Source organism: Aegilops tauschii, chromosome 2, assembly GCF_002575655.3.
Source record: "Aegilops tauschii subsp. strangulata cultivar AL8/78 chromosome 2, Aet v6.0, whole genome shotgun sequence".
Classification (NCBI taxonomy): Eukaryota; Viridiplantae; Streptophyta; class Magnoliopsida; order Poales; family Poaceae; genus Aegilops; species Aegilops tauschii.
The window spans coordinates 483,148,358-483,174,871 of record NC_053036.3 but is presented as its reverse complement, the minus strand read 5'-3'; the positions used below and the strand labels follow the sequence as shown (position 1 = coordinate 483,174,871).

The 26,514-nt window shown below is 46.9% G+C and overlaps 2 protein-coding genes across 2 annotated transcripts; one reads left to right on the top strand and one right to left on the bottom strand.

Moving 5' to 3' along the window:
- The first annotated feature begins 209 nt into the window (after positions 1–209).
- LOC109759763 (IAA-amino acid hydrolase ILR1-like 5) lies at positions 210–7,084 on the top strand. The gene is made up of 5 exons (XM_020318600.4): positions 210–572; positions 880–1,005; positions 1,751–2,065; positions 6,003–6,131; positions 6,351–7,084. Exons 1-5 carry the CDS (start codon positions 231–233, stop codon positions 6,720–6,722), a joined length of 1,284 nt encoding a protein of 427 aa, XP_020174189.3. The 5' UTR covers positions 210–230; the 3' UTR covers positions 6,723–7,084.
- Positions 7,085–7,300: 216 nt separating this feature from the next.
- LOC109751767 (uncharacterized) lies at positions 7,301–8,175 on the bottom strand. The gene has a single exon (XM_020310654.4). It carries the CDS (start codon positions 8,081–8,083, stop codon positions 7,505–7,507), a length of 579 nt encoding a protein of 192 aa, XP_020166243.1. The 5' UTR covers positions 8,084–8,175; the 3' UTR covers positions 7,301–7,504.
- Positions 8,176–26,514: the final 18,339 nt, after the last annotated feature.

The following is a 26,514-nucleotide window of genomic DNA, read 5'->3' as shown; positions in this document are numbered from 1 at the left end:
GCGGCGCCGGCTGAAGGAAGGGGCGGCAGCGGCCGGACTGGAGGCCGGCCGCGAATATATCTTTTACGGATCCGTTTGAGGGTCTGCATCTGTGCTAGCCCGAGCCAGCCCGTAAAAATGGTTTTGCGCGAAGTGCAAACGTGTTTTGCGGGCCGGTGGGATGTGGGGTGTGCTAGAGTTGCTCTTAACTGTGAATGCATACAGTACGAAAAAGAGACGCCGCTCCGTCAATGAAAGCTTCCCCCACCTTCCACTTGACCATGGCCACTCCTCGTCTCCCCTGCCTCTTCGTTCTCCTCCTCCTCTCCACCGTCTCGGCGGAGTACGCGCAGGAGCTACTTCGGCGCGCCGAGGGCGAGCGAGAGTGGATTATCGGCGTGCGCCGGCGCATCCACGCCCACCCGGAGCTCGCTTTCCAGGAGCACCGCACCAGCGCCCTCGTCCGCGAGGAGCTCGAGCGGCTAGGGGTTACCGCCCAAGCCGTTGCCGGCACCGGCGTCGTCGCCGATGTCGGCTTGGGCATGCCCCCAATCGTCGCCCTCCGCGCCGACATGGACGCACTACCCATCCAGGTCCGTTCCCCTCTTCCCCTCAGAATCTGAGGCTCTGATGCTACTTCCCCTTTGATGCTACTCCGGTAATCTAGCCGGTGTTGGCGCTGAATGGCAGCAGTCAATGGGAACTGGTGTCTCGGGGAGTATGAAATTATGGACTTCTGGAGCGGCACTGTGTGATTAGTTTGCTGTAAATAATGTGACTGTCGCTTGCTATTGGGTATGTTAGGATATTGTTTGCTCGTATGATCACATTCTGTCGGTTGCGAATGATATTCTTTGTTGGAGGGATCACAGTTTGTTGGTTGCGTTCTTGGGATGGCAGGAATTGGTGGAGTGGGAGCATAAGAGCAGAGTTGATGGTGTAATGCACGCCTGTGGTCATGATGTGCACACAGCGATGCTACTGGGAGCGGCAAAGTTGCTTCATGAGCGCAAGGATCAGCTTAAGGTGGGTGCCTGCTTATAGTTCTGCTCTAAGTTTCACGGAATTTAGTACTTCAGTTGTGTTTGGGCGAGGTCGTCGGACAAAATACTTGATCCCCCTGTGTAGGCTCTCCAGTTTTATGTTATCACATGATATTTGGTAATTCTCTTGTTGTTTGTCCAAAAGAGAATACAACCCCAATGCTTTTCCTTTGTTTTGTGTGAGTCATAGCATGATGGTAATTTTTTTTTCTTTTCAAAAAGGAGTCATTGTGTGAGTCATAGCATGATGGTAATTTTCCTTTTTCTTTTTCGAAAAGGAGTCATTGTGTGAGTCATAGCATGATGGTAATTTTTCTTTTTCTTTTTCGAAAAGGAGTCATTGTGTGAGTCATAGCATGATGGTAATGAATAGTTAGATACCATGGCGTAGCTTCGGTCATTGTTTGACTTTGCTAGTTGCCGGTGTGATTTTTTCTTTTTGTGTGTGTTGGTGTTGGCTGTGTGCATCCTATCTATGCAGTGGCCGGGTGTGTGCATATTGTGTTTGTATCTCCTTATGCTTCATTTTGAATGAATAGAATCCACCCTTTGTCGGAAAAAAAAAACCCTCGGCTAAGTAGGATGACCATTCCCTCAAAAAAGTAGATTGACCATTAAATTGGAAATGGTTAGAAGTTACAGAGATTAACATGTATACTCATTATTATTATTATTTTTTGCATGGAACATATATACTCATTATTTATTATTTGTCTTGTATGATGAAGGGAACGGTGAGACTCCTTTTTCAACCTGCTGAGGAGGGTGGTGCTGGTGCATCTCATATGATAAAAGAAGGTGTTCTTGATGGTGTTGAAGCTATATTTGCAATGCATATCGATTATCGGATGCCAACAGGGGTAATAGCTGCTCACGCAGGACCAACACAAGCAGCTGTATGTTTCTATGTAGTGAAAATAGAAGGTAAAACCGGGAAGGCTGAAACCCCACACTTAAATGTGGATCCTATCGTTGCTGCAGCATTTACCGTCCTGTCCCTGCAACAGCTCACTTCAAGAGAAGATGATCCTCTTCACAGCCAAGTACGCCATTGCCTTATAGCGATACTACTTTGCTTTGCTGTTTTTCTTCAAACATGCTATACAGAAGTGTAATGAAAACCCAATGAATCATTCCAACAAACAAAATCTATGTCGCATGAAAACACAGTGGATCATGCCAAAAAACTTGCTCGTATACATGTTATTGCAGTCACAAAACAGAGCACGTCTCGCAAAAAAAGAGAGTGAATCTTGCTCGTATACATGTTATTAGGGCTTAGATGGGTGGGAGCCCTTTTGTTCAAGTATTCTCCCCTGTTGCTTATGATATTGTATCAGTTGAAGGAAACAAATGCTAATAGTTTCTCGAGTAAAATGCAAGCGCAGTCCTAATTCTTTTCTGGAAGTGTCACTTGGGTCCTAATTCTTTCAAAATGCATATATGGGTCCTAAATCTTTCTAAGTTGTTCACGCGAGGTCCTAATCCCGTCTGACGGCCGCTGACCAGCTCGCGTGGCGCTTTGACCGCCGCCACGTCGACTCGAGGGCCCACGCTGGAGATTTCCCGCGGATGGCGGTTGGGAATTTAAGCAATGTGACCTCTGGAGTTTGCTTTCCTCATTCCCTAGTCCCTAAGTCTTCTGCTCGCTCTCTCCCTCTCTATGGTCCTTGATCTTCTTAAGAGCAGTCACAATGGGCAGTTCTCTAGCATCAAGTATGTATCTACAGTGGCAACAAATAAAATGCTACTATTAAGAAAACCGAAGTGCTACAGTTAAGAGAAATGAGATGCTACAGTTAAGAAGCAAATGCTATAGTTAGTACTTGTTAAACACTTCACAACTATTATTCAGAAGCAAATCACATTTTGGGAGTTCTTGGAAATAGGCCTTGCACCACTGCCTTGGGTCAATTGCATCCAAGTACTCAAATGCCCCCTGGTCCAGCTCTTTCATCTCTTGCAATTTGCCACAACTTATTCTTGAAAACATCACCTTTCCAGTTCTTTGCAAAGTTTTGACACAGATGCCTCACACAAAAATATGTTGTGCATCAGGAAACAATGCATTGACAGCATTGATCAACCCCTACATACACAGAGTATAGAAAACAAATGATATATGAAATGCTACAGTCTGACAAAAGAAATGGTACAGTGTGATATATGAAATGCTACAGTATGGTACCTTCTGCCTATCACTCATAAGTGTCCATGGTGCTGTGTTCTGTATGTTTAGATCCTCCTTCAATGTATTTAGAAACCACTTCCATGTAACAGTATCTTCTACTTCAACTATGGCAATTGCAATGGGAAAGATACAATCATTGGGATCAACTCCAAGAGCTGTCAACATCACTCCACCATACTTGTTCTTAATGTGGCACCCGTCAATGCATATAATTGGCCTGCAAGCAAGTAAGAAACCTCTCTTGCATGCATCCAATGACATGTAACAGTTCTAAAAAACTCCATCTTTTGCATTCACAAACATTGTAGTTCCAGGATTTGACCTTCTAACTTCAGCTGCAAAGTCCCAAAGTAAATTGTACCGTTCCAGTTCATCTCCATGTATTTGCTTCAGTGCAAATCTTCTTGCTCTTGCTAGCTTGCTTCTAGTAGGAAGCATATTGTAGTCCAACTGAACAAGCCTGGCAAAGTTCTGCAAAGACATCTTCTCATCTGCTCTGAATGTCTCCACATACCTGCCAGCCAGATATTTTGCTGTGAATCGCTTCAGTGCCCACTCACTTTCACATGTATGTTCTCCCACATACTTCTTCACAACTCAAGATTTTGCCCTGCTATCAGGTACAGCAAATAAGAACCAGGGACAGTCACCAACACAGCCTGCCCTAACCCTCTGCTTATCATTTTTAATGTACTGTATTTGCACTCTTTGTTTCACAATGTACTCTTGAATTGCTGCCCTCAGTTCAGTCACTGTCAAGAACACCATGCCTATGTGAAAATTCACTTCTTTCATGTTCTCTGGCCTCCACCTTTTGAGCTTCACTTTCTTCTTCCTTGTTTTCCTTCCTTGAGCATCAACTACTTCCACTTCTTCTGCTGAATCACTCTCTTCAAGCTCTGAATCTTGCAACTCTTGCAGCTCATCAGATTCATAGTCACTGTCCTGCTCCAATTTGGATTTCTTCTTTTTCTTCTGCTCAAATTTGTCATCCACCCATTCTTCATAAAGATCATCATCATCTTTACCTACTTCATTGTCAGAGTCAACCCAGTCTGAATCCCACTCACTGTCATCACTGTTACTGTCTTTCTCATTGCAAAATTCTTCTTCTACCACAAGCTTTCTCCTGCTTCTTCTGAGCTCATGTCCAACACTTTATGCCATTGGTGGAACACTGCTACTGCCTACATTGTTGCTGCCTCCATGACACTAGTTGACATTGCCTTTCTGAGCTTTAACCTTAAACCTAGGACTGCCCCTAATTCCAGTATTCCCTCCGTTCTGAGCTTTAACCTTAAACCTAGGACTGCCCCTAATTCCAGTATTCCCTCCGTCCCAAAATAAGTGTCTCAATCTTAGTAGAACTTTGCACTAAAGTTAGTACAAAGTTGACACTCTTATTTTGGGATGGAAGGAGTATTAAACTGAGGAGACTTAGGGCTTAGTACAGCAGGAAGATCAGGTGTACCACTAACATGAATGTCATCAATTGCATTGTCAAGTGTCATATCTTTATGGTCGACAAATAACTGAAAATGCTGAAATTTTGGGACAACTGCTGTCATGTGCAATGTGTCAGTGTTGCAGTCCACAATCCGGAGACCATCAGCTAGATTCTTTCCAGGGAGCAACCAATACAAAATGTACTTCGATTGGTCACTATATCCTAATTGTTGCATAAAATCAGTCAGCCAGAGAGGAGACCATGTATCTACTTCACATCCATCGAACACAACATCTTTGCCATCAACATATGACTTCGACTTGCCAAATCCGCAAAAAAACCCATCATAATTGATTTCTACACTGAAAAGCTCCTCTTGTGGTCCTACATTGCAAAGGATTCGGTCATTGATTCTGCCTAAATGAGAAGAAGGGGAACTAAACAGTAGGATTGGGATTAGGGTTACGAGAACTTACCATATCACGGAGGAGGATCTCCGGGTCGCCGTAGATGTGGCGCCATCCTAGCATCGCCGTAGCCGGACAACAGCCGGCAACGACCCCCTCTTCTCACTGGAGCAGAGCCGCCGCCGTCAATCGCCCTGTTCTCGCCAGACAGGGAGAGGGAGAGGGGTGGGGAAGAGGAAGAGGGACCGCAAATGAAAGGGAATTAGGGTTAGAGGGTTTTTCTGCAAATATTCACGGCCGGTCGTTATCCCGCCTGGGCCCTCTGGTGTCGACGTGGACTGGTCAAAGCGACGTGGCACTGGTCAGCGGCGGTCAGACGGGATTAGGACCTCGGATGAGCAACTTAAAAAGATTTGGGACGCAGATATGCATTTTGAAAGAATTAGGACCCAAGTGACACTTTCAGAAAAGAATTAGGACCACGCTTGCATTTTACTTTAGTTTCTCCTTTGTACAAGTGCTCCTACGGTCCTACATGGTTGACCCCATCTCGATGTAATGCAAGGGCTTACATTGTAAAGCTGCATTTGTTTTAGTCTGGATTAAGTATTAGCCTACAAATGTAACCAAGTTATTTCATAACTTTGAGCATATGAAACATATTGAGTAGGCACCTGAAAGGCTACTCTAGTGATGATTTCCTATGGGAAATCAACAGCTTGGCTAAGGATGTGATACGCATTTTGATGCATGTTTGTAGCATCAGTCAAGTGTTCTACAGTATATTCCACTGGATGTCTTCAGAGTCAGTTAGTATATCTGCATCATTCAACTAACCTACATTAGGAACAGCACGTGTTTCTATATGATGTCGACCGCAATTTTGCTCTGCCATACAGCCCATAACGTTAGATGTGTCTATTTGTTTTCTTCAGGTGCTCTCTGTCACCTATATTAAAGGTGGGAACTCTGTTGATGCCACACCTCCAGTTGTTGAATTTGGAGGTACTTTGAGGAGCCTCACTACTGAAGGACTTTATCGGCTACAGAAAAGGCTTAAGGAGGTTAGCATTATGGCACAATTTGATGTGATGATAATATTGGTGTCCTGCAATCACTTGTACCTTCCATTTTGTTTTTCTGTGAGCAAAGCACTTCATATCACTAGCAGCACCTTGTGTGCATTCTCTGAAGAGTCGGACTTAGACATCAGGACATGCTTATTAAACAGCTTTACTATCGGTGCAACGCAAAATCATCCTGAATAAATGCCCTTGTTCCAGGTAGTAGAAGGGCAGGCAGCTGTACATAGGTGCACGGGAGTTACGGAGATATTGGGGGCTCCCTCCCACCCAATGTATCCTGCCGTCGTCAATGATGAGAGACTCCACGAGCATGTAGAGAATGTGGGCAGAAGTTTGCTTGGTCCAGACAAGGTGAAGCCCGGAGAGAAGATCATGGCAGGGGAAGACTTTGCATTCTACCAACAGTTAGTTCCTGGCGTTATGTTTGGTATCGGCATTAGAAATGAGAAAGTCGGTTCGGTCCACTCTGCTCACAACCCGCATTTCTTCGTCGACGAGGATGTCCTTCCAATTGGAGCTGCATTGCATACTGCCACCGCAGAAATGTATCTTTCTGGGCGTTCTGCTTAAAGTGAAGTTGGATCCGTGCATTTGCGGTAATGCTCTTTGGATGGACGATTTGAATGTATAAATGTACTCCCAACGTTCCGAATTACTTGTCGCACGTATGGATGTATCTAGATGTATTTTAGTTCTAGATACATCCATTTCAGCGACAGAGTAATTTGGAACGGAGGTAGTATGTCAAAGATGTCCAGTCTAGCTATGTACTCCTTTGTTCACAAATAAGATGTTCTAGTAACTTTTTTCTGAGTTGGATGTATATAGACACGTTTTAGTGTGTTTGGTCACTCATTTCAGCCTGTCTGTAGTCCATATTGAAATCTCAAAAACATCTTATGTTTATGAACGGAGGAAGTACTTGTGTTCAACTGTTGATTGCTCAAACTTATACTCCCTCAGTTCGGAATTACTTGTCGCAGAAATGGATGTATGTCTAGATACATCTATTTCTGCGACAAGTAATTCCGAACGGAGGGAGTACTTGTCAGAAAGCAGATTTGTTGGAGTTAGAATGCACATGACGAATTATTGCTCAGTAATTGCATAACAGTATGTCTGACATAAATGTGATAAAATGACATATATGTTCACTGTAAAAACTCAATACAAAGAGAAAGAAAAAGGGATGGCCATTGACAAGCCTAATACTGTACTACATACTACACACACACACAAAGAAAATAGGAACCACATAATGTAAACAAGGTGGCTAACGGTGAATGGCCAAAACCAAATGGTCTAGTAAACATGGAAATGTAGATTCCCGCTCCTGGTGCTCTGGTTCGTGCCTATGCCAAAGGAGGTGGCGCAAGGAATGGCATCGGCACGTTCCCAGTGGGAAATGCAGGCATCGGAGGCAATACCACCTTGGGGATGGAGATGGATGGAATTGCAGGCATTGGCGGCATCGTCACCTTCGGCACAACAACGGCGGGCATGGGCGGCAACGTGACCTTGGGAACGGTGACCGCGGGGACGGCCGGCATGGGCGGCAACGTGACCTTGGGCACGGTGACCGCGGGGACGGCCGGCATGGGCGGCAAAGTGACCTGAGGCACGGTGATCGCAGGCACGGCCGGCATGGGGGGCACCGTTAGCTGCGGGAGAGTGATCGCCGGCACGGCCGGCATCGGCGGCACTGCGACCTGCGGTGTGGTGAGCGCGGGCACGGTTGGCACTGGTGGCATTGTAGGCATGGTGGGCACGGGCGGCTTCAGTGCGGGGATGCCTGGAACAGCGGCAGGCGTTGCAGTGGGCGCTGCTGCCTCCGTGGTGTCGGCCAGGAGGCGGCCGGCGTGGGTCATGTGGGCGCTAAGGAGAGCGAGGGCCATGGCAATGGCCAAGAAGCTACCAGTGCTGACAGCCATTTCAGGAAGCTGTGGGCAGTGTGCTCTCAGATTTCTGGGTAACTGGCTGCAGGATTGGTTCTCAGCTTGCTTGGTGCAGACAACCGGGATGGTTCACCCATATTTATGCAGGATGGCATGATCATGGGAACAGGGTGTGATTAGGTTGGTGGTTGGCCAGATTAAGCAAAGCGACTTCAGTTCTGTTTGGAATTGGTGATGGACTGATGGTCAGGCCAGTTTGATGAGGAGGTGGTATTGGCGTAGTGATACGCACTGTGACTCAATGTCGTCAGTTAGTTCAACTCCCTACTGGTTCGAAAGTAATGCCTGCGCATCAGATTGGTTTGCCAACGATTGGCCTAAACTGAGCTTTTCAGGTATTTGGTCAAGTATTTGAGATGCAAACTTGCAAGGCACCTCCAACAGCTTCCAGTATATGATCGGGATTAAAAAGAGTATTTTTCATATCAATGAGCTGACACTTTCATTGCCTTGAACCGAATTAAAAGCAGAAAACTACCACATTTATGCTAGGTTTGCAGAATACCACCTAGTCAGTAATCCGTTGAAAAATCACCGTGTCTAGAAAACACTTACGTGGACTAATGGCTTGGTTGACGGTGCCGCTTGGCATCGGCTGGTCAAAATGACCCGGTCGCCCCCCCTCTCTCTCTCTCTCTCTCTCGCGCGCGCTCTCTCTTCTCTGTTCTCGTCGCTATCGCTGACCAGGTTGCTTGCCGCCGGCCGCCATGGTGTTGTAGAACAACGACGACACCAGCGAGTACTCGGCTGCCCAGTACATCTCCTCCAGCGACTCCGCTGTCAAGGTCAGTGCATTCTAGGGTTTCAATTTGGGGATTTTGTTTTTCCGGTTCGATTTGAACTAGTTGTTTGAAATATTCTCATTTCTTTGATTGGTCTAGATCCCAACTATAATCAAGGACCCAAACTACTGTGGTGTTGGCGAAGAGGTGATGGTGATGTGTGAGCATGGGAAGCCGGCGGAGAGGTTAGTTGCTTTCGAAGGGATTAGCACTGGGAGAAGGTTCATTGCTTGTGTCATGGATGTAAGTTAACAAATTTGTGGAATTTGTGTAAAATATTCAATTGTTCTAGGGTTCATAGTTCCTGTTCAATGTTCATGTTCTAGGGTTCATGGTCCTTGCTCATGTTCTAGGGTTCATAGTTCCCGCTCACTATTCAATTGTTAGGTCTTGATCCCTAGTATCCACTATGTTATGTGACTGATGTTGCTATGACTCTGCTATGCTTTATGCTTGTAATAGGGTCTGAGTGCCATGATTTCAATGTTGGCGAAGAGGTGATGGTGATGTGTGAGCATCGGAAGCCGGCGGAGAGGTTAGTTGCTTTCGAAGGGATTAGCACTGGGAGAAGGTTCATAGCTTGTGTCATGGATGTAAGTTAACAAATTTGTGGAATTTGTGTAAAATATTCAATTGTTTTAGGGTTCATAGTTCATGTTCAATGTTTATGTTCTAGGGTTCATGGTTCTTGCTCATGTTCTAGGGTTCATAGTTCTCGCTCACTATTCAATTGTTAGGTCTTGAACCCTAGTATCCACTATGTTATGTGACTGATGTTGCTATGACTCTGCTATGCTTTATGCTTGTAATAGGGTCTGAGTCTCATGATTTCAGATCTGAACTCTCTATGTTTTCATGAATATAATTATGTTCTTGATCTCATCTGCAAGTTGTATGCACCTGTTATGGTTTTGAACCCTAGACCCCAAGGTGACAATATTTGGGATATCGACGGGGATGACTTTAACTTGAGGATTACATGTATTCACCATGTGTTAATGCTTTGAACCTACATATGATTGATGAATTGGAGCTAATTTGCAGTCGCTCTAGGTTATGACCGTTGCATATTGAACCTCATCTAAACAACCACATCGCTTACTCTATGCTACACTTCCTACTACTGCTATTTCCGTTGCAATTACTAATGCTGCATTTTGCTGTTACTATACAATTCTGTTAGGGAATCGCCAACGCCGACTCTCAAACCACCCGTATCCATCTGGACATAGCTATTCGGAGCCCACAAGCCATCCAACGCAGGCCCCCATCGGTCTGTGGAGTAGACCTGAACACAATTTTCCCGCAAAATCAAAATAGACTGGTGGGTGCTTTGCCGGAGTCCGGACACGAGCCACGTAGGACTCCGACACTCTCGGCCGCAAAAAACTAAGGCAGAGCCAGCGCTTGTGTAGATGGCTGCATTGTTTCTATTGCAAAATCCTCCCACTCTCTTCTTCCATCCCGCCGCTCTCCACCAAATTCCCACCCTTTCCCACTCTCTTCTTCCCTCCGGCCACTAACGCATGGACCCGGAGGAGACCCCATCGGAGATGGAGGTGGTGGATGACCCAAGCATCACGCTCACCCGAAAGATCAACTCGGCGATGCGTCAAAGCAAAGGCAAAGGCGGAAATGCTTAGGAAGCAGAAGGCCGGCGGAGGGCATGCCGGTGGCGGATGAGGCGGTGAGAGTGTGCTAGTCAAGGATGTAGTGGAGTTCGGGGGGCCCGCCACCCTCACCGATCGTGTAGATGCTGCCATGGCTGGAACATTACAAGGCTCTGTACTACTACACCTCCAAGTAGCTGGGTAGGCAGTCTGTGGCATCCCCCGCCGCGCTGTTCATCGCCGACGTAATTGCGGCGCCTCTGCATTTCACTGAGTGTTCATCGTTGTCGCTTGTCCGGACGCGAACGCCGAGCGTGGAGCAAATGGGTACCCGCGCACTGTTTGCTGGTATGCATAAAGAGGAAGAGCCGACGTACGATGACGCGGACATCAGCAGTACACCCAGTCTGGCACCTACACCCAGCCATGCATGCAACATCAGGACTACACCCAGCTGGGTGCAGACACACAACAACAGGATTGGGCCGCTGGACAACAACAACAGGAGGAGGAGGACAGCGAGGACGATGATCTAAATGATTTCAGTGGCGATTCAAAGAATAGGGGCGGAGGAGAAAGCTTCAACATGTGGGAGGAAGAGCTGTTGTGCGATGCATGGTTGGCTACTAGCCTCGATTCGACCCTGATGGAAATATGCCTTAGAGGCAATAATAAAATGGTTATTATTATATTTCCTAAATCATGCTAGAATTGTATTGATCGGAAACTTAAATACATGTGTGAAAACAAAAACAAATATTGTGTCCCTAGTAAGCCTCTACTAGACTAGCTCGTTGATCAAAGATGGTTAAGGTTTCCTAACCATAGACATATGTTGTCATTTGATAACGAGATCACATCATTAGGAGAATGATGTGATGGACAAGACCCATCCATTAGCTTAGCATATTGATCGTTCAGTTTATTGCTATTGCTTTCTTCATGTCAAATACATATTCCTTCGACTATGAGATTATGCAACTCCCGGATACCGGAGGAATACCTTGTGTGCTATCAAACGTCACAACGTAACTGGGTGATCATAAAGATGCTCTACAGGTATCTCCGAAGGTGTTTGTTGAGTTGGCATAGATCGAGATTAGGCTTTGTCACTCCGAGTATCGGAGAGGTATCTCTGGGCCCTCTCGGTAATACACATCATAAGCTTGCAAGCAAATGACTAAGGAGTTTAGTCACGAGGTGATGTATTACGTAACGAGTAAAGAGACTTGCCGGTAACGAGATTGAACTAGGTATGAAGATACCGACGATCGAATCTCGGGGAAGTAACATACCGATGGACAAAGGGAATTATGTATGTTGTCATAACGGTTCGACCGATAAAGATCTTCATAGAATATGTAGGAACCAATATGACATCTAGGTTCTGCTATTGGTTATTGACCGGAGAGGTGTATCGATCATGTCTACATAGTTCTCGAATCCGTAGGGTCCGCACGCTTAACGTTCGTTGACGATATAGTGTTATATGAGTTATATGATTTGGTGACCGAATGTTGTTCGGAGTCCTGGATGAGATCACAGGCATGATGAGGAGTCTCGAAATGGTCGAGAGGTAAAGATTGATATATAGGACGATGGTATTCGGACACCGGAAGAGTTTCGGAGTGCACCGGGTAGTCATCGGGTCAGCGGAAGGGGTTCCGGACACCCCCGGTAAGTGTATGGGCCTAATGGGCCAAAAGGGGGGAACAGACCAGCCCCTGGTGCTCCCCTTCCTTGGAAAGCGGGCTCTAGGGGAAGGAAAGGGGAGGGGTGGACCCTCCTTCCTTTCCCTCCTCAAGTGAGGAAGGAAGGGGGGGGGGGGGGCGCCACCCTCCCCTGCCTTTGCCCCGCACCTATACAAGGCAGGAGGAGGGCGCGGCTTGGGAGAGACCCCAAGTAGGATTCCTCCTAGTTGGGTGCCCCGTTTGGCTGCTCCTCTCTCCCTCCCACCTATATATATGTGGGAGGGGGGTGCCTAGCACACCACAGACAATTGCCTAGCCGTGTGCGGCACCCCCCTCCACAGTTTACACCTCCAGTCATATTTTTGTAGTGCTTAGGCGAAGCCCTGCGGAGATCACTTCACCATCACTGTCACCATGCCGTTGTGCTGTCGGAACTCATCTACTACCTCGCCGTCTTGCTGGATCAAGAAGGCGAGGACATCACTGAGCTGAACGTGTGCAGAACGCGGAGGTGCCGTGCGTTCGGTACTAGATCAGTTGGAGCACGAAGAAAGTTCGACTATAACAACCGCGTTGTGAAACGCTTCCGCTTAATGTCTACGAGGGTACGTATACATACTCTCCCCCTCGTTGCTATGCATCTCCATGGATAGATCATTGCGTGTGTGTAATTTTTTTGTTTTCCGTGTAACATTTCGCAACAGTGGTATCAGAGCCAGGTCTATGCATAGATGAAATGCATGAGTAGAACACAAAGAGTTGTGGGCAGTGATAGTCATACTGCTTACCACCAATGTCTTATTTTGATTCGGCGGTATTGTGGGATGAAGCGGCCTAGACCAACCTTACAATTCCACGCACATGAGACTGGTTCCACCGACTGACATGCAACTAGTTTTGCATAAAGGTGGCTGGCGGGTGTCTGTTTCTCCAACTTTAGTTGAATCGAATTTGACTACGGCCGGTCCTTGAAGAAGTTTAAAACAACAAACTTGATGAAACACCGTTGTGGTTTTTGCGTAATAAGAACGGTTCTTGCTAGAAGCCCGTAGCATCCACGTAAAACTTGCAACAACAAAGTAGAGGAGATCTAACTTGCTTTGGCAGGGCATGTTGTGATGTGATATGGTCAAGATATGATGTGATATATGTTGATGTATGAGATGATCATGTTTTGTAATATCGACAACCGGCAGGAGCCTTGGGGTTGTCTCTTTATTGTATGAAGTGCAAACGCCATGTAATTGCTTTACTTTATTACTATGCATTAGCGATAGTTGTAGAAGCAATAGTTGGCGTGATGACCTCAACGCAACGACGCTACGATGGATATCAAGGTGTCAAGCCGGTGACGATGGAGATCATGATGATGCTTTGGAGATGGAGATCAAAAGCACAAGATGATGATGGCCATATCGTGTCACATATTTTGATTGCATGTGATGTTTATCCTTTATGCACCTTATTTTGCTTAGAACGACGATATCATTATAAGATGATCCCTTCACTAAATTTCAAGGTAAAAGTGTTCTCCCCGAGTATGCACCATTGCCAAAGTTCGTCGTTTCGAAGCACCACGTGATGATCGGGTGTGATAGACTCTACGTTCACATACAACGGGTGTAAGACAGTTTTGCACATGCAGAATACTTGGTTAAACTTGATGAGCCTAGCATGTACAGACATGGTCTCAGAACACTGGAGACCGAAAGGTCGAACATGAGTCATATAGTAGATATGATCAACATAGAGATGTTCACCATTGATGACTACCCTATCTCACGTGATGATCGGACATGGGTTAGTTGATTTGGATCATGTATCACTTAAATAACTTGAGGGATGTTAATTTAAGTGGGAGTTCATTAGTAATTTTATTAATTGAACTTAATTTATCATGAACTTAGTTTTATAGTTTTGCATGTCTATGTTGTAGGTCAATAGCTCGCGATATAGCTCCCCTATTTTTGATATGTTCCTAGAGAAAACTAAGTTGAAAGATGATGGTAGCAATAATGCGGACTGGGTCCGTGATCTGAGGATTATCCTCATTGCGGCACAGAAGAATTATGTCCTTTATGCACCGCTAGGTGACACACCTATTGCAGGAGCAAATGCAGACGCTATGAATGTTTGGCAATCTCGATATGATGACTATTTAATAGTTTAGTGTGCCATGCTTTACGGCTTAGAACCGGGACTTCAAAAACATTTTGAATGCCACAGAGCATATGAGATGTTCCAAGAGCTAAAATTGGTATTTCAGACTCATGCCCGTGTCGGGAGGTATGAGACCTCTGACAAGTACTTTGCCTACAAGATGGAGGAGAATAGCTCAGCTAGTGAGCATGTGCTCAGAATGCCTGGGTACTACAATCGCTTGAATCAAGTGGGAGTTAATCTTCCAGATAAGATAGTGATTGAGAGAGTTCTCTAGTCACTATCACCAAGCTACTAGAACTTCGTGATGAACTATAATATGCAAGGGATGACGAAAACGATTCCCGAGCTCTTCGCATGCTGAAATCAGCGAAGGTAGAAATCAAGAAAGAGCATCAAGTGTTGATGGTTAACAAGACCACTAGTTTCAAGAATAGGGGCAAGGGAAAGGAAGGGAAATTCAAGAAGAATGACAAGCAAGTTGTCACTCCCGTGAAGAAGCCTAAAGCAGGACCTAAGCCTGAAATTGAGTGCTTCTACTCCAAAGGGAATGGTCACTAGAAGCGGAACTGCCCCAAATACTTGGCGGATAAGAAGGATGGCAAAGTGAACAAAGGTATATTTGATATAAATGTTATTTATGTGTACCTTACTAGTATTTGTTGTAGCCCCTGGGTATTTAATACTGGTTCAATTGCTAAGATTAGTAACTCGAAACAGGAGTTGCATAATAAACATAGACTAGTTAAGGGCGAGGTGACGATGTGTGTTGGAAATGATTCCAAGGTTGATACGATCACCATCGCACACTCCCTCTACCTTCAGGATTAGTGTTGAACCTAAATAAATGTTATTTGCTGTTTGTGTTGAGCATGGATATGATTTGATCATGTTTATTGCAATACGGTTATTCATTTAAAGTTAGAGAATAATTGTTGTTCTGTTTACATGAATAAAACCTTATATGGTCATACACCCAATGTAAATGATTTATTGAATCTCGATCGTAGTGATACACATCTATAATACCTAAATAGCTCATCCCCACTACCATATTTCTCTTGACATGCAAGCTATCCACCTCATCAATCTGCCACATCAGCATTCTTTTTTTAATTCCAATTATTAATAGGCCGGCCTCCCTGCTACTCAAGTTCATATCAGCGTTCATGCAAGCGTTCATGGCCCACCATTATGCAGGACGACCGTACCGACTCCCCAGATCGTCGTCCATCAAAGAGCCCGACGACACCACTTCCTTCTCCACTTCAATTTCTTCCCCGCCGTAGAAATCATTCACCAATCCTTGCGGTGTGGCGAGCTGGTGGCTGGACGGCGTTATTTCCCCCCTGAGAATTCTCCATGAAAAGTGGAAACGCCCCTTAATTTCTCTCTCCCTCTTTGCCTTCTCTAATCTCTATCAAATCTCAATAATATCTTGATTGATTTTTAGGGCAACCGACGCACGCCCCCACGAGGCCCCTCGGCTCCTCTCACCTTCATCCCCATAAATCCATCGTCATACTCAGGCCACCGCTTCATCCAGCTATGCCACCAGCGGCGACTTTCCAGTTTCCACAGCCAGATGCTCCTCCACTGCTGCGCCATTGCTGCCTCCCTCAAAACCGTCATCGCCGTCTTCCTAGCCACTGAGGACACCGGCCCCAACAGGCAACAGTAGCAGCACCGCCAGGTCCACCTCGCCGGCGAGCAGCCGAGCCTCCTCACTTACTCGCTCATCATGCCGCGGCCGCGACCCTGCTCACCCTCACACTCCACCGCAAAGTGCTCCCGCTAGGACGAGCTACTGTTCCCTGCCGTTGCCTGCCGACAGCGCCGACGGGGGATCAACACCACCACCAACAACAAGAGCCATTGGCAGCAATAGGGGCAAACCTTCTACAGCTGTGGACGACGAGTTGTCGGCCTGCTTCATCTTCATCTATAAGCCCGCACTCCCACAGCCTCACCACCGCCACCTACAACGACGGCCACGAACACATGAGCTGGATCAGAAGATGAATAGGGTGGAGGGCGAGTTCCTGTCCATGCTCCACTTCACATGAAGAAACTATTGGGATAAGAGGAGGCCACAGATTAGCTTGACTTTCATTCCCATCAAGCCTTCACCTTCCTGACATGAAGAAGCTTGCTTAGAGGCTCCGCCACCACGAGTATCTAATATCTATGATACCGACAGCAGGTAGACACCATTTCTCCTTTCCAGATTCAGTTTCTTCACTCTGCCTAAATTCGTTGTACAATATGAATCAATACCAAACTCCTTTTGTATTTTTGAAACTATGTCATGGGAGCGCATTCCTGCATTCCTGCTTTTCGTGTTGGTGACAGTGGTTAGGAACTTTCAGATTTAGTAAAATATTTTTTCCCACAAGAGATGGATAGATAAGGTTATATATACTTGCATTAACTTTTTTTGGTAAAGGGGGTACTACTATTAATGATTTTTTATCTCACAGGGAAAGGTTCTTGGAATATTAGTCCAACAATGCTTCAACTAAGCTGTTCTCTTTTTGCACATCCAACGAATATCATCTAATGATATGCTCCTGCTACAAGAGACATTTGCATATGTCAGAATGAATCTACCGCTACAGACTTCAGAAACTGTTCAAATATGCATGTAACTTTCTGTTGTTATTTTCATATAATAAATTGTGCTTTCAACGCCCCTGGCCCGATTGTATGTCAGTATATCTTATTTTTTGGTGCGCAGCATTCAAATCAATTTAACTTTTTTGTTGCATATTTTTGTAAGAAAATATATGAATCATAATGTGGTAATCTTATTTTGCAAGCCTCCGATCTGCTAAGTGCCAAATTCGCCTGGTATCATGCTTTTTTCTCCGTCCAATCATTGCCTTTTCTTTGTTATACATACACCTTCAAAAGACTTTAGGCTAATATCCCGCCGCAACGCGTGGGGTATCATCTAGTATTCATACTTTTAATGCCAAAAGATACAAAGTTGATAATGATAGTGCAACATACTTGTGGCACTGCCGTTTAGGTCATATTGGTGTAAAGCGCATGAAGAAACACCATGCGGATGGACTTTTGGAATCACTTGATTATGAATCATTTGATACTTGCGAACCATGCCTTATGGGCAAGATGACTAAAACTCCGTTCTCCGGAACAATGGAGTGAGCTAATGACTTATTGGAAATAATACATACCGATGTATGCGGTCCGATGAGTGTTGAAGCACGCAGCGGGTATCGTTATTTTCTGACCTTCACAGATGATTTGAGTAGGTATGGGTATATCTACTTAATGAAACACAAATCTGAAACATTTGAAAAGTTCAAAGAATTTTAGAATAAATGGAGAATCATCGTAACAAGAAAATAAAGTTTCTACAATCTGATCGCGGAGGCGAATATTTGAGTTATGAGTTTGGCCTTCATTTAAAACAATGTGTAATAGTTTCAAAACTCATGCCACCTAGAACACCACAACGTAATGGTGTGTCCGAACGTCGTAACCGCACTTTATTAGATATGGTGCGTTCTATGATGTCTCTTACCGATTTACCACTATCGCTTTGGGGTTATGCATTAGAGACAACTGCATTCACGTTAAATAGGGCACCGTCTAAATCCATTGAGACGACACCGTATGAACTATGGTTTGGCAAGAAACCTAAGCTGTCATTTCTTAAAGTTTAGGGATGCGACGCTTATGTCAAAAGGCTTCACCCTGATAAGCTCGAACCTAAATCAGAGAAGTGCATCTTCCTAGGATACCCTAAGGACCTATTGGGTACACCTTCTGTTGGAAATATGCCCTACAGGCAATAATAAAATGGTTATTATTATATTTCCTTGTTCATGATAATTATCTATTGTTCATGCTATAATTGTGTTATCCGGAAATTGTAATACATGTGTGAACACATAGACCATAACATGTCCCTAGTGAGCCTCTAGTTGACTAGCTCGTTGATCAATAGATGGTTACGGTTTCCTGACCATGGATATTGGATGTCATTGATAACGGGATCACATCATTAGGAGAATGATGTGATGGACAAGACCCAATCCTAAGCATAGCTCTAGATCGTGTAGTTCGTTTGCTAAAGCTTTTCTAATGTCAAGTATCATTTCCTTAGACCATGAGATCGTGCAACTCCCGGATACCGTAAGGATGCTTTGGGTGTACCAAACGTCACAACGTAACTGGATGACTATAAAGGTGCACTACAGGTATCTCTGAAAGTGTCTGTTGGGTTGGCATGGATTGAGACTGGGATTTGTCACTCCGTATGACGGAGAGGTATCTCTGGGCCCACTCGGTAATGCATCATCATAATGAGCTCAATGTGACTAAGTAGTTAGTCACGGGATCATGCATTATGGAACGAGTAAAGTGACTTGTCGGTAACGAGATTGAACGAGGTATTGGGATACCGACGATCGAATCTCGGGCAAGTAACGTACCGATTGACAAAGGGAATTGTATACGGGATTGATTGAATCCTCGACATCGTGGTTCATCCGATGAGGTTATCGTGGAGCATGTGGGAGCCAACATGGGTATCCAGATCCCGCTGTTGGTTATTGACCGGAGAGTTGTCTCGGTCATGTCTACGTGTCTCCCGAACCCGTAGGGTCTACACACTTAAGGTTCGATGACGCTAGAGTTGTAGAGATATTAGTATGCGGTTAACCGAAAGTTGTTCGGAGTCCCGGATGAGATCCGGAATGGTCCGGAGGTAAAGATTTTATATAGGAAGTCCAGTTTCGGCCACCGGGAGAGTTTCGGGGGTCACTGGTATTGTACCGGGACCACCGGAAGGGTCCCGGGGGTCCACCGGGTGGGGCCACCTATCCCGGAGGGCCCCATGGGCTGAAGTGGCGTGGGAACCAGCCCCTGGTGGGCTGGTGCGCCCCACCCAATGGCCCAAGGCGCCTAGGGTTGGAAACCCTAGGGGGCCGTTGCCCCCCGAGGGGGCATGCTCCCCCCTGGTTGGAAACCCTAAGGGGGTCGTTGCCCCCCGAGGGGCCGCCGCCCCGGGGGCCGCCACCCCCCCTCTAGATGGGATCTCCAAAGGGGGCATGCTCCCCCTAGCCCCTATATATAGTGGAGGGGAGGGAGGGCAGCCGCACCCTAAGCCTTGGCGCCTCCCTCTCCCTCCCGTGACACCTCTTCCTCCTCCAGTAGCGCTTGGCGAAGCCCTGTTGGAATCCCGCTGCTTCCACCACCACGCCGTCGTGCTGCTGGATCTCCATCAACTTCTCCTTCCCCCTTGCTGGATCAAGAAGGAGGAGACGTCTCCGCTCCGTACGTGTGTTGAATGCGGAGGTGCCGTCCGTTCGGCGCTAGGATCATCAGTGATTTGGATCACGACGAGTACGACTCCATCAACCCCGTTCTCTTGAACGCTTCCGCTCGCGATCTACAAGGGTATGTAGACGCACTCCTCTCTCTCTCTCGTTGCTAGATGACTCCATAGATTGATCTTGGTGATGCGTAGAATTTTTTTAATTTCTGCTATGATCCCCAACAGTGGCATCATGAGCTAGGTCTATGCGTAGTTTCTATGCACGAGTAGAACACAAGTTGTTGTGGGCGTTGATTTTGTCAATTTACTTGCCGTTACTAGTCTTATCTTGATTCGGCGGCATCGTGGGATGAAGCGGCCCGGACCGACCTTACACGTACGCTTACGTGAGACAGGTTCCACCGACTGACATGCACTAGTTGCATAAGGTGGCTAGCGGGTGTCTGTCTCTCCCACTTTAGTCGGATCGGATTCGATGAAAAGGGTCCTTATTAAGGGTAAATAGAAATTGGCATATCACGTTGTGGTTTTGGCGTAGGTAAGAAACGTTCTTGCTAGAAACCTATAGCAGCCACGTAAAAAATTTGCAACAACAATTAGAGGACGTCTAACTTGTTTTTGCAGCAAGTGTCATGTGATGTGATATGGCCAGAAGGATGTGATGAATGATATATGTGATGTATGAGATTGATCATGTTCTTGTAATAGGAATCACGACTTGCATGTCGATGAGTATGACAACCGGCAGGAGCCATAGGACTTGTCTTAATTTATTTGTGACCTGCGTGTCAACTGGAATGTCATGTAATTACTTTACTTCATTGATAACCATTAGCTATAGTAGTAGAAGTAATAGTTGGCGAGACAACTTCATGAAGACACGATGATGAAGATCATGATGATGGACATCATGGTGTCATGCCGGTGACGATGATGATCATGGCGCCCCGAAGATGGAGATCAAAAGGAGCAAAAAATGATATTGGCCATATCATGTCACTATTTGATTGCATGTGATGTTTATCATGTTTTACATCTTATTTGCTTAGAACGACGGTAGCATAAATAAGATGATCTCTCGCTAAAATTTCAAGAATTGTGTTCCCCCTAACTATGCACCGTTGCTAAAGTCCGTTGTTCCGAAGCACCACGTGATGATCCGGTGTGATAGGTCCTAACGTTCGCATACAACGGGTGTAAGCCAGATTTACACACGCAATACACTTAGGTTGACTTGACGAGCCTAGCATGTACAGACATGGCCTCGGTACACGGAAGACCGAAAGGTCGAACATGAGTCGTATAGAAGATACGATCAACATGAAGATGTTCACCGATGATGACTAGTCCGTCTCACGTGATGATCGGACACGGCCTAGTTGACTCGGATCATGTATCACTTAGATGACTAGAGGGATGTCTGTCTGAATGGGAGTTCATTAATAACTTGATTAGATGAACTTAATTATCATGAACTTAGTCTAAAATCTTTGCAATATGTCTTGTAGATCAAATGGCCCACGCTAATGTCAACCTCAACTTCAACGCGTTCCTAGAGAAAACCAAGCTGAAAGACGATGGTAGCAACTATACGGACTGGGTCCGGAACTTGAGGATCATCCTCATAGCTGCCAAGAAAGCATATGTCCTTGAAGCACCGCTAGGTGAAGCACCCGTCCCAGCAAACCAAGACGTTATGAATGCTTGGCAAACACGTGTTGATGATTACTCCCTGGTTCAGTGCGGCATGCTTTACAGCTTAGAACCGCGGCTCCAAAAGCGTTTCGAGCAGCACGGAGCATATGAGATGTTCCAAGAGCTGAAAATGGTTTTCCAAGCTCATGCCCGGGTCGAGAGATATGAAGTCTCCGACAAGTTCTACAGTTGTAAGATGGAGGAGAATAGTTCCGTCAGCGAACACATACTCAAAATGTCTGGGTTGCACAACCGCTTGTCTCAGCTGGGAGTTAATCTCCTGGATGACGCGGTCGTTGACAGAATCCTTCAGTCGCTCCCACCTAGCTACAAGAGCTTTGTGATGAACTTCAGTATGCAGGGGATGGAAAAGACCATTCCTGAGGTATATTCAATGCTGAAATCAGCGGAGGTGGAGATCAAAAAGGAACATCAAGTGTTGATGGTGAATAAAACCACTAAGTTCAAGAAAGGCAAGGGTAAGAAGAACTTCAAGAAAGACGGCAAGGGAGTTTCCACGCCCGGTAAGCAAGCTGCCGGGAAGAAGACAAAGAATGGACCCAAGCCTGAGACTGAGTGCTTTTATTGCAAGGGAAACGGTCACTGGAAGCGGAACTGCCCCAAGTATTTAGCGGATAAGAAGGCCGGCTGTGACGCCCTCGATTCAATCATACACTAATCATACACGCAAATGTGTACGATCAAGATCAAGGACTCACGGGAAGATATCACAACACAACTCTAGACACAAAATAAAATAATACAAGCTTTATATTACAAGCCAGGGGCCTCGAGGGCTCGAATACATAAGCTCGAATACACGAGAGTCAGCGGAAGCAACAATATATGAGTACAGACATGAGTTAGACAAGTTTGCCTTAAGAAGGCTAGCACAAAAGCAACAACGATCGAAAAGGCAAGGCCTCCTGCCTGGGAGCCTCCTAACTACTGCTGGTCGTCGGCGGCCTCCAATGTAGTAGTAGGCACCCTCAGTGTAGTAGCAGTCGTCGTCGAAGGTGGCGTCTGGATCCTGGGCTCCACCATCTGGTTGCATCAACCGGAAAGAAGAAGAAAGGGGGAAAAGGGGGAGCAAAGCAACCGGAGTACTCATCCAAAGTACTCGCAAGCAAGGATCTACACTACATATGCATCGGTATCAAGGAAAGGGGCTGTATCTGTGGACTGGACTGCAGAATACCAGAAGAGAAGGGGAAAACCTAGCCTATCGAAGACTAGCATCTTCTGGAAACCACCATCTTGCAGCAACAGGAGGAAGTAGAGTAGCATAAAGTAAAGTAGTAGAAGTGTTATCAACCTCGGCCAGAGATCCTTTCTCGACTCCCTGCGAGAAAGCAATCCCAGAGCCATACTATCCAGTTCTCATCACAAGTCAATTCTCATCACAAGTATCCAGTTCTAGTTGTATCGATCGGGATACAACTCCAAGTGTCCGTTACCGTAGGACAGGCTATCGATAGATGTTTTCTTCCCTGCAGGGGTGCACCAACTTACCCACCACGCTCGATTAACTCCAGCCGGACACACTTTCCTGGGTCATGCCCGGCCTCGGCCAAACAATATGCTGCAACCCGACCTAGGCTTAATAGAGAGGTCAAGCACGCCGGACTAAACCTATGCCCCCAGGGGTCATGGGCCATAGCCCCGGGAACTCCTGCACGTTGCGTGGGCGGCTGGTGAGCAGACCTAGCTACCTCCTTAAAAAGGTAGGAGCTTACCAGTCCAACCCAGCGCGCCGCTCAGTCGCTTGACGTCTATTAAGCTTCGGCTAATGCATACGACGCAGAACGCCCATACTATGCCCACGTGATGGTTAGTGCTATCAGGCAGAGGCCCCTTGGATCAAATATCCAAATCATAGTGGATTAGGAATGCGCGGTAACAAGCAGAGACTCACGAAAGATGTGACCCCGTCGCCCCGTCTCGAGGACTTGCGGCAAGGGCTAGGAATGCCCGGCCACGCCTCATAATTATCTCTTGGGCACCCTCCAGGTCAACCCGTCTCCACATCACTCGCAAGTATGCTCGCGCGGGTACCCCTCAGGGCCGACCCGTCTTTAGTAAAAGGGTTCAGTGTATAGTCATAGTAACCATAGTAATCGTGTGTCCAAACATCAAGGGGAAAACCCGAGGAATCACCCCTAGTGAATTCCACTCGATGTAATCATCAAGGTGAACGTAAGAGGAACCACCCCCGAGGTTCACACTTGAGGGGTTGCACGACAGAGTCGTAGCGGAAGTGGTTAAGGCGGAATCACCCTCGATGACCACGACCGAATAACTACACTACAGAGTTAACATCAGAAGTGCTGTAGAGGTCTCACCCTTGGCACTCGATAGGGACCCAGTAGTGTCGAGCAACTAAGGGGAAAGTGATGTGTGGTGCCGGGGCCTAGTCTTCGATCCCGTTGGTCGGTGTCTTCAATGATGAAGCAGGGGCAACAAGGACAAGGTGGCGGTCACTGATGGATCACTAACCAACCTATACTAAGCAGTTTAGGATAAGCAGGTAAGGTACAATGAGCAGGTTACAAAAGCAGGCTATGCATCAGAATAAGAGCAAACAATAACAGTAGCAAAATCTAATGCAAGCATGAGAGAATGGAATGGCGATATCGGGATGATCAAAGGGGGGGCTTGCCTGGTTGTTCAGACGAGGAGGGGTCGTCGGTGACGTAGTCGATCACAGGGGCATCAGCTTCGTCACGGGGTCTACCGAAGAGAAGAGGGGGGAGAAACAGTAAATACATAGCAAGCAAGTGTATAACAGGACAACAAGCAGAGCTAGACGTGTTCTAACGCAGTGCTACACGATACCGGAGAAGGGGGAAGTCAACCGGGAATGTTTTCCCGGTTCCGGACCTTTGTCAGACAATTGACCGGAGGGGGAAAGTTCCATGTTCAGCATGCTAGGGGCATGTGACAGATGAACGGACCGCATATTCGGATTTGTTGGATTTTTCTGAGCAACTTTCATATAGAAAACATTTTCATCGGAGTTACGGTTTAATTTCTATGAATTTTCAAAGATTAAAACATTTTCTGGAATTAAATAAATTAATAGAGAGGTTTATTGCGCCAGCATGACGTCATAGTGACATCAGCAGTCAGCAGGGCGGCTGACCAGGACAATCCTAACCAGTGGGTCCCACATGTCATACACAGAGGCCTAATAGTGGGTTATTTTAATTAAACATGGTTAATTAGCAGCTGGGCCCCACATGTCAGTGACTATTTAGCTTAACTAATTATTTTTATTTATAAAAATGTTTATTTAACAAAATATGCGGTGGGGCCCGCATGTCAGTGACACTGTGTGCCCAGTCAGCATAGTTGACCACGGTCAACGTGGTCAATTGGGGCCAGGGGGCCCACGGGTAGTGACCCAGAGGCGGGCCGCAGGTGTGCCACGTCGGCGGCGTCGGGGTTTCGCCGCCGGCGACCAAAACAGCGGCGGGGCTCGCCGGACTTCGCCGGAAATTGCGCACAGAGCACGGGGAGGGTCGCGCGTGGGTGCATTGGAAAGAGCGGGTGACGGAGAGGCGATCTGTGGCGGTGGCGTGGCCGGAGGAGCACCGTAGCGACGACGGCGAGCTCATCGGCGGACGGCGGCGCTCGGGAGCGATGACGATTGGCGGTGCGGGCGCGCTAGCGAGCAAATAAATGGCCAGACGGCCTCTACGCGATGCGACGAGCGTGACGGTGGCACGCACGGGACCCAAAGGTCACCGTGGCTACGCCGGCGACGAGCACGAGCGGCAGAGTGTTCGGTCGGCGGTGGCATCGGTGGCTATGAAACGCGGGCGAGCTAACGTAGAGGGGGAGGAGAAGCGGGAGCTCACATCGGAGCCGTAGGGAGTGGCAGCAAGCTCGGGGAGGGCGCGAGGTAGCCGGAATCGGCGACGAATGCCGGCGACCCGAAGGTTGAAGACGAGCACGTTCCGGTCGGAGGAGAGGCGCTCGGCTCGACACTGATGGCGTAGGCGATGTGGACGACAACGAGGAAGCCGGTGAGCACGTCGGGGAGGCGAACAGGGCTCAGTGGCCGCGAGCTTCACGGTGGCGAGGCCATGGCGGCGTCGGGAGGAAGTGGCAGATCTGGGCGAGGCAGAGGAGCTCCGAGGTCCGTGGCGTGGTCGCGGTCATCGTGGTCGAGGACGAGGGGGCCTCCTGGACGCAGGCGGACGGAGGACAGCTGCCGGTGGCCACGCGCACGGTGAGGCCGCGGCGATGGCTTCGCTCGGGCGGGCGCGGTGCGGTGGATCTGAGGAGGGGAGGAAGGGAAAGTGGGAGTGGATTAGGGTTCCATGAGGGAGAGAGGGGGCGATGCGGTTGGTCTTATCCCAACGGCGAGGCCGGCAAGGTGGTCGGGGTCGACCTCGCCCCTGTAGCGACACGGAGCAGAGGAACAGGAAGGGGAGGGAGCGACCGGTGGGGGTTTGGTGGGCTTGCTGGGCCTCCAAGGCCCAGGTGCAGTGGGGGGGGGGCGCTCTCTCTCTCACCTCTTCTTTTACATTTTTCTTTTTTAAACTTTTATGCTTTCTTTTATTTGCAGAAATCAAAATAGTTTTATAAAAAGTAATCTTGCACCTAACATACCATTTTAACTTAGGCCACTGCTATAATTAACTTGGCACCAAAATAAAGTAGTTTAGTATTTTTACCAATTAGAAAGGCAATTAAATTATCGACTAGGACACTCTTTTATTTAGCTTAGGGCAGTGAAATACCTTAGAAAAATGTTGGTTCACCACCAATAGTAACAAATGATTATTTGCCACATGATGAACATTTTAGATATCATGTTGTGAAATTTTGAATTTCACTTAGTAATTGAATTTGAATTGAAGGGGAATTTGAAAAGAGATAGGATCAAAGATGATCATGCATTGTTTAGCAAAAAGATTAGATTAAACCCAGGGGGTTACTGTAGCATGATACTCGGGGTGTTACACCGGCAATACCAAAGGTATATGTGATGTACATGTTATTGATGTGTACCTAACCATCACTCGTAGTAGCTCTTGGGTATTTGATACCGGTGCGGTTGCTCATATTTGTAACTCAAAGCAGGAGCTGCGGAATAAGCGGAGACTGGCGAAGGACGAGGTGACGATGCGCGTCGGGAATGGTTCCAAGGTCG

Bases quoted from the DNA above. Each gene is read 5' to 3' on its own strand.
- LOC109759763 (XM_020318600.4), top strand. From the start codon at position 231: ATGAAAGCTTCCCCCACCTTCCACTTGACCATGGCCACTCCTCGTCTC. The intron at 2,066-6,002 runs GTACGCCATTGC...TGTTTTCTTCAG, and splicing joins ATGATCCTCTTCACAGCCAA to GTGCTCTCTGTCACCTATAT. The intron at 6,132-6,350 runs GTTAGCATTATG...CCCTTGTTCCAG, and splicing joins TACAGAAAAGGCTTAAGGAG to GTAGTAGAAGGGCAGGCAGC.
- LOC109751767 (XM_020310654.4), bottom strand. From the start codon at position 8,083: ATGGCTGTCAGCACTGGTAGCTTCTTGGCCATTGCCATGGCCCTCGCT.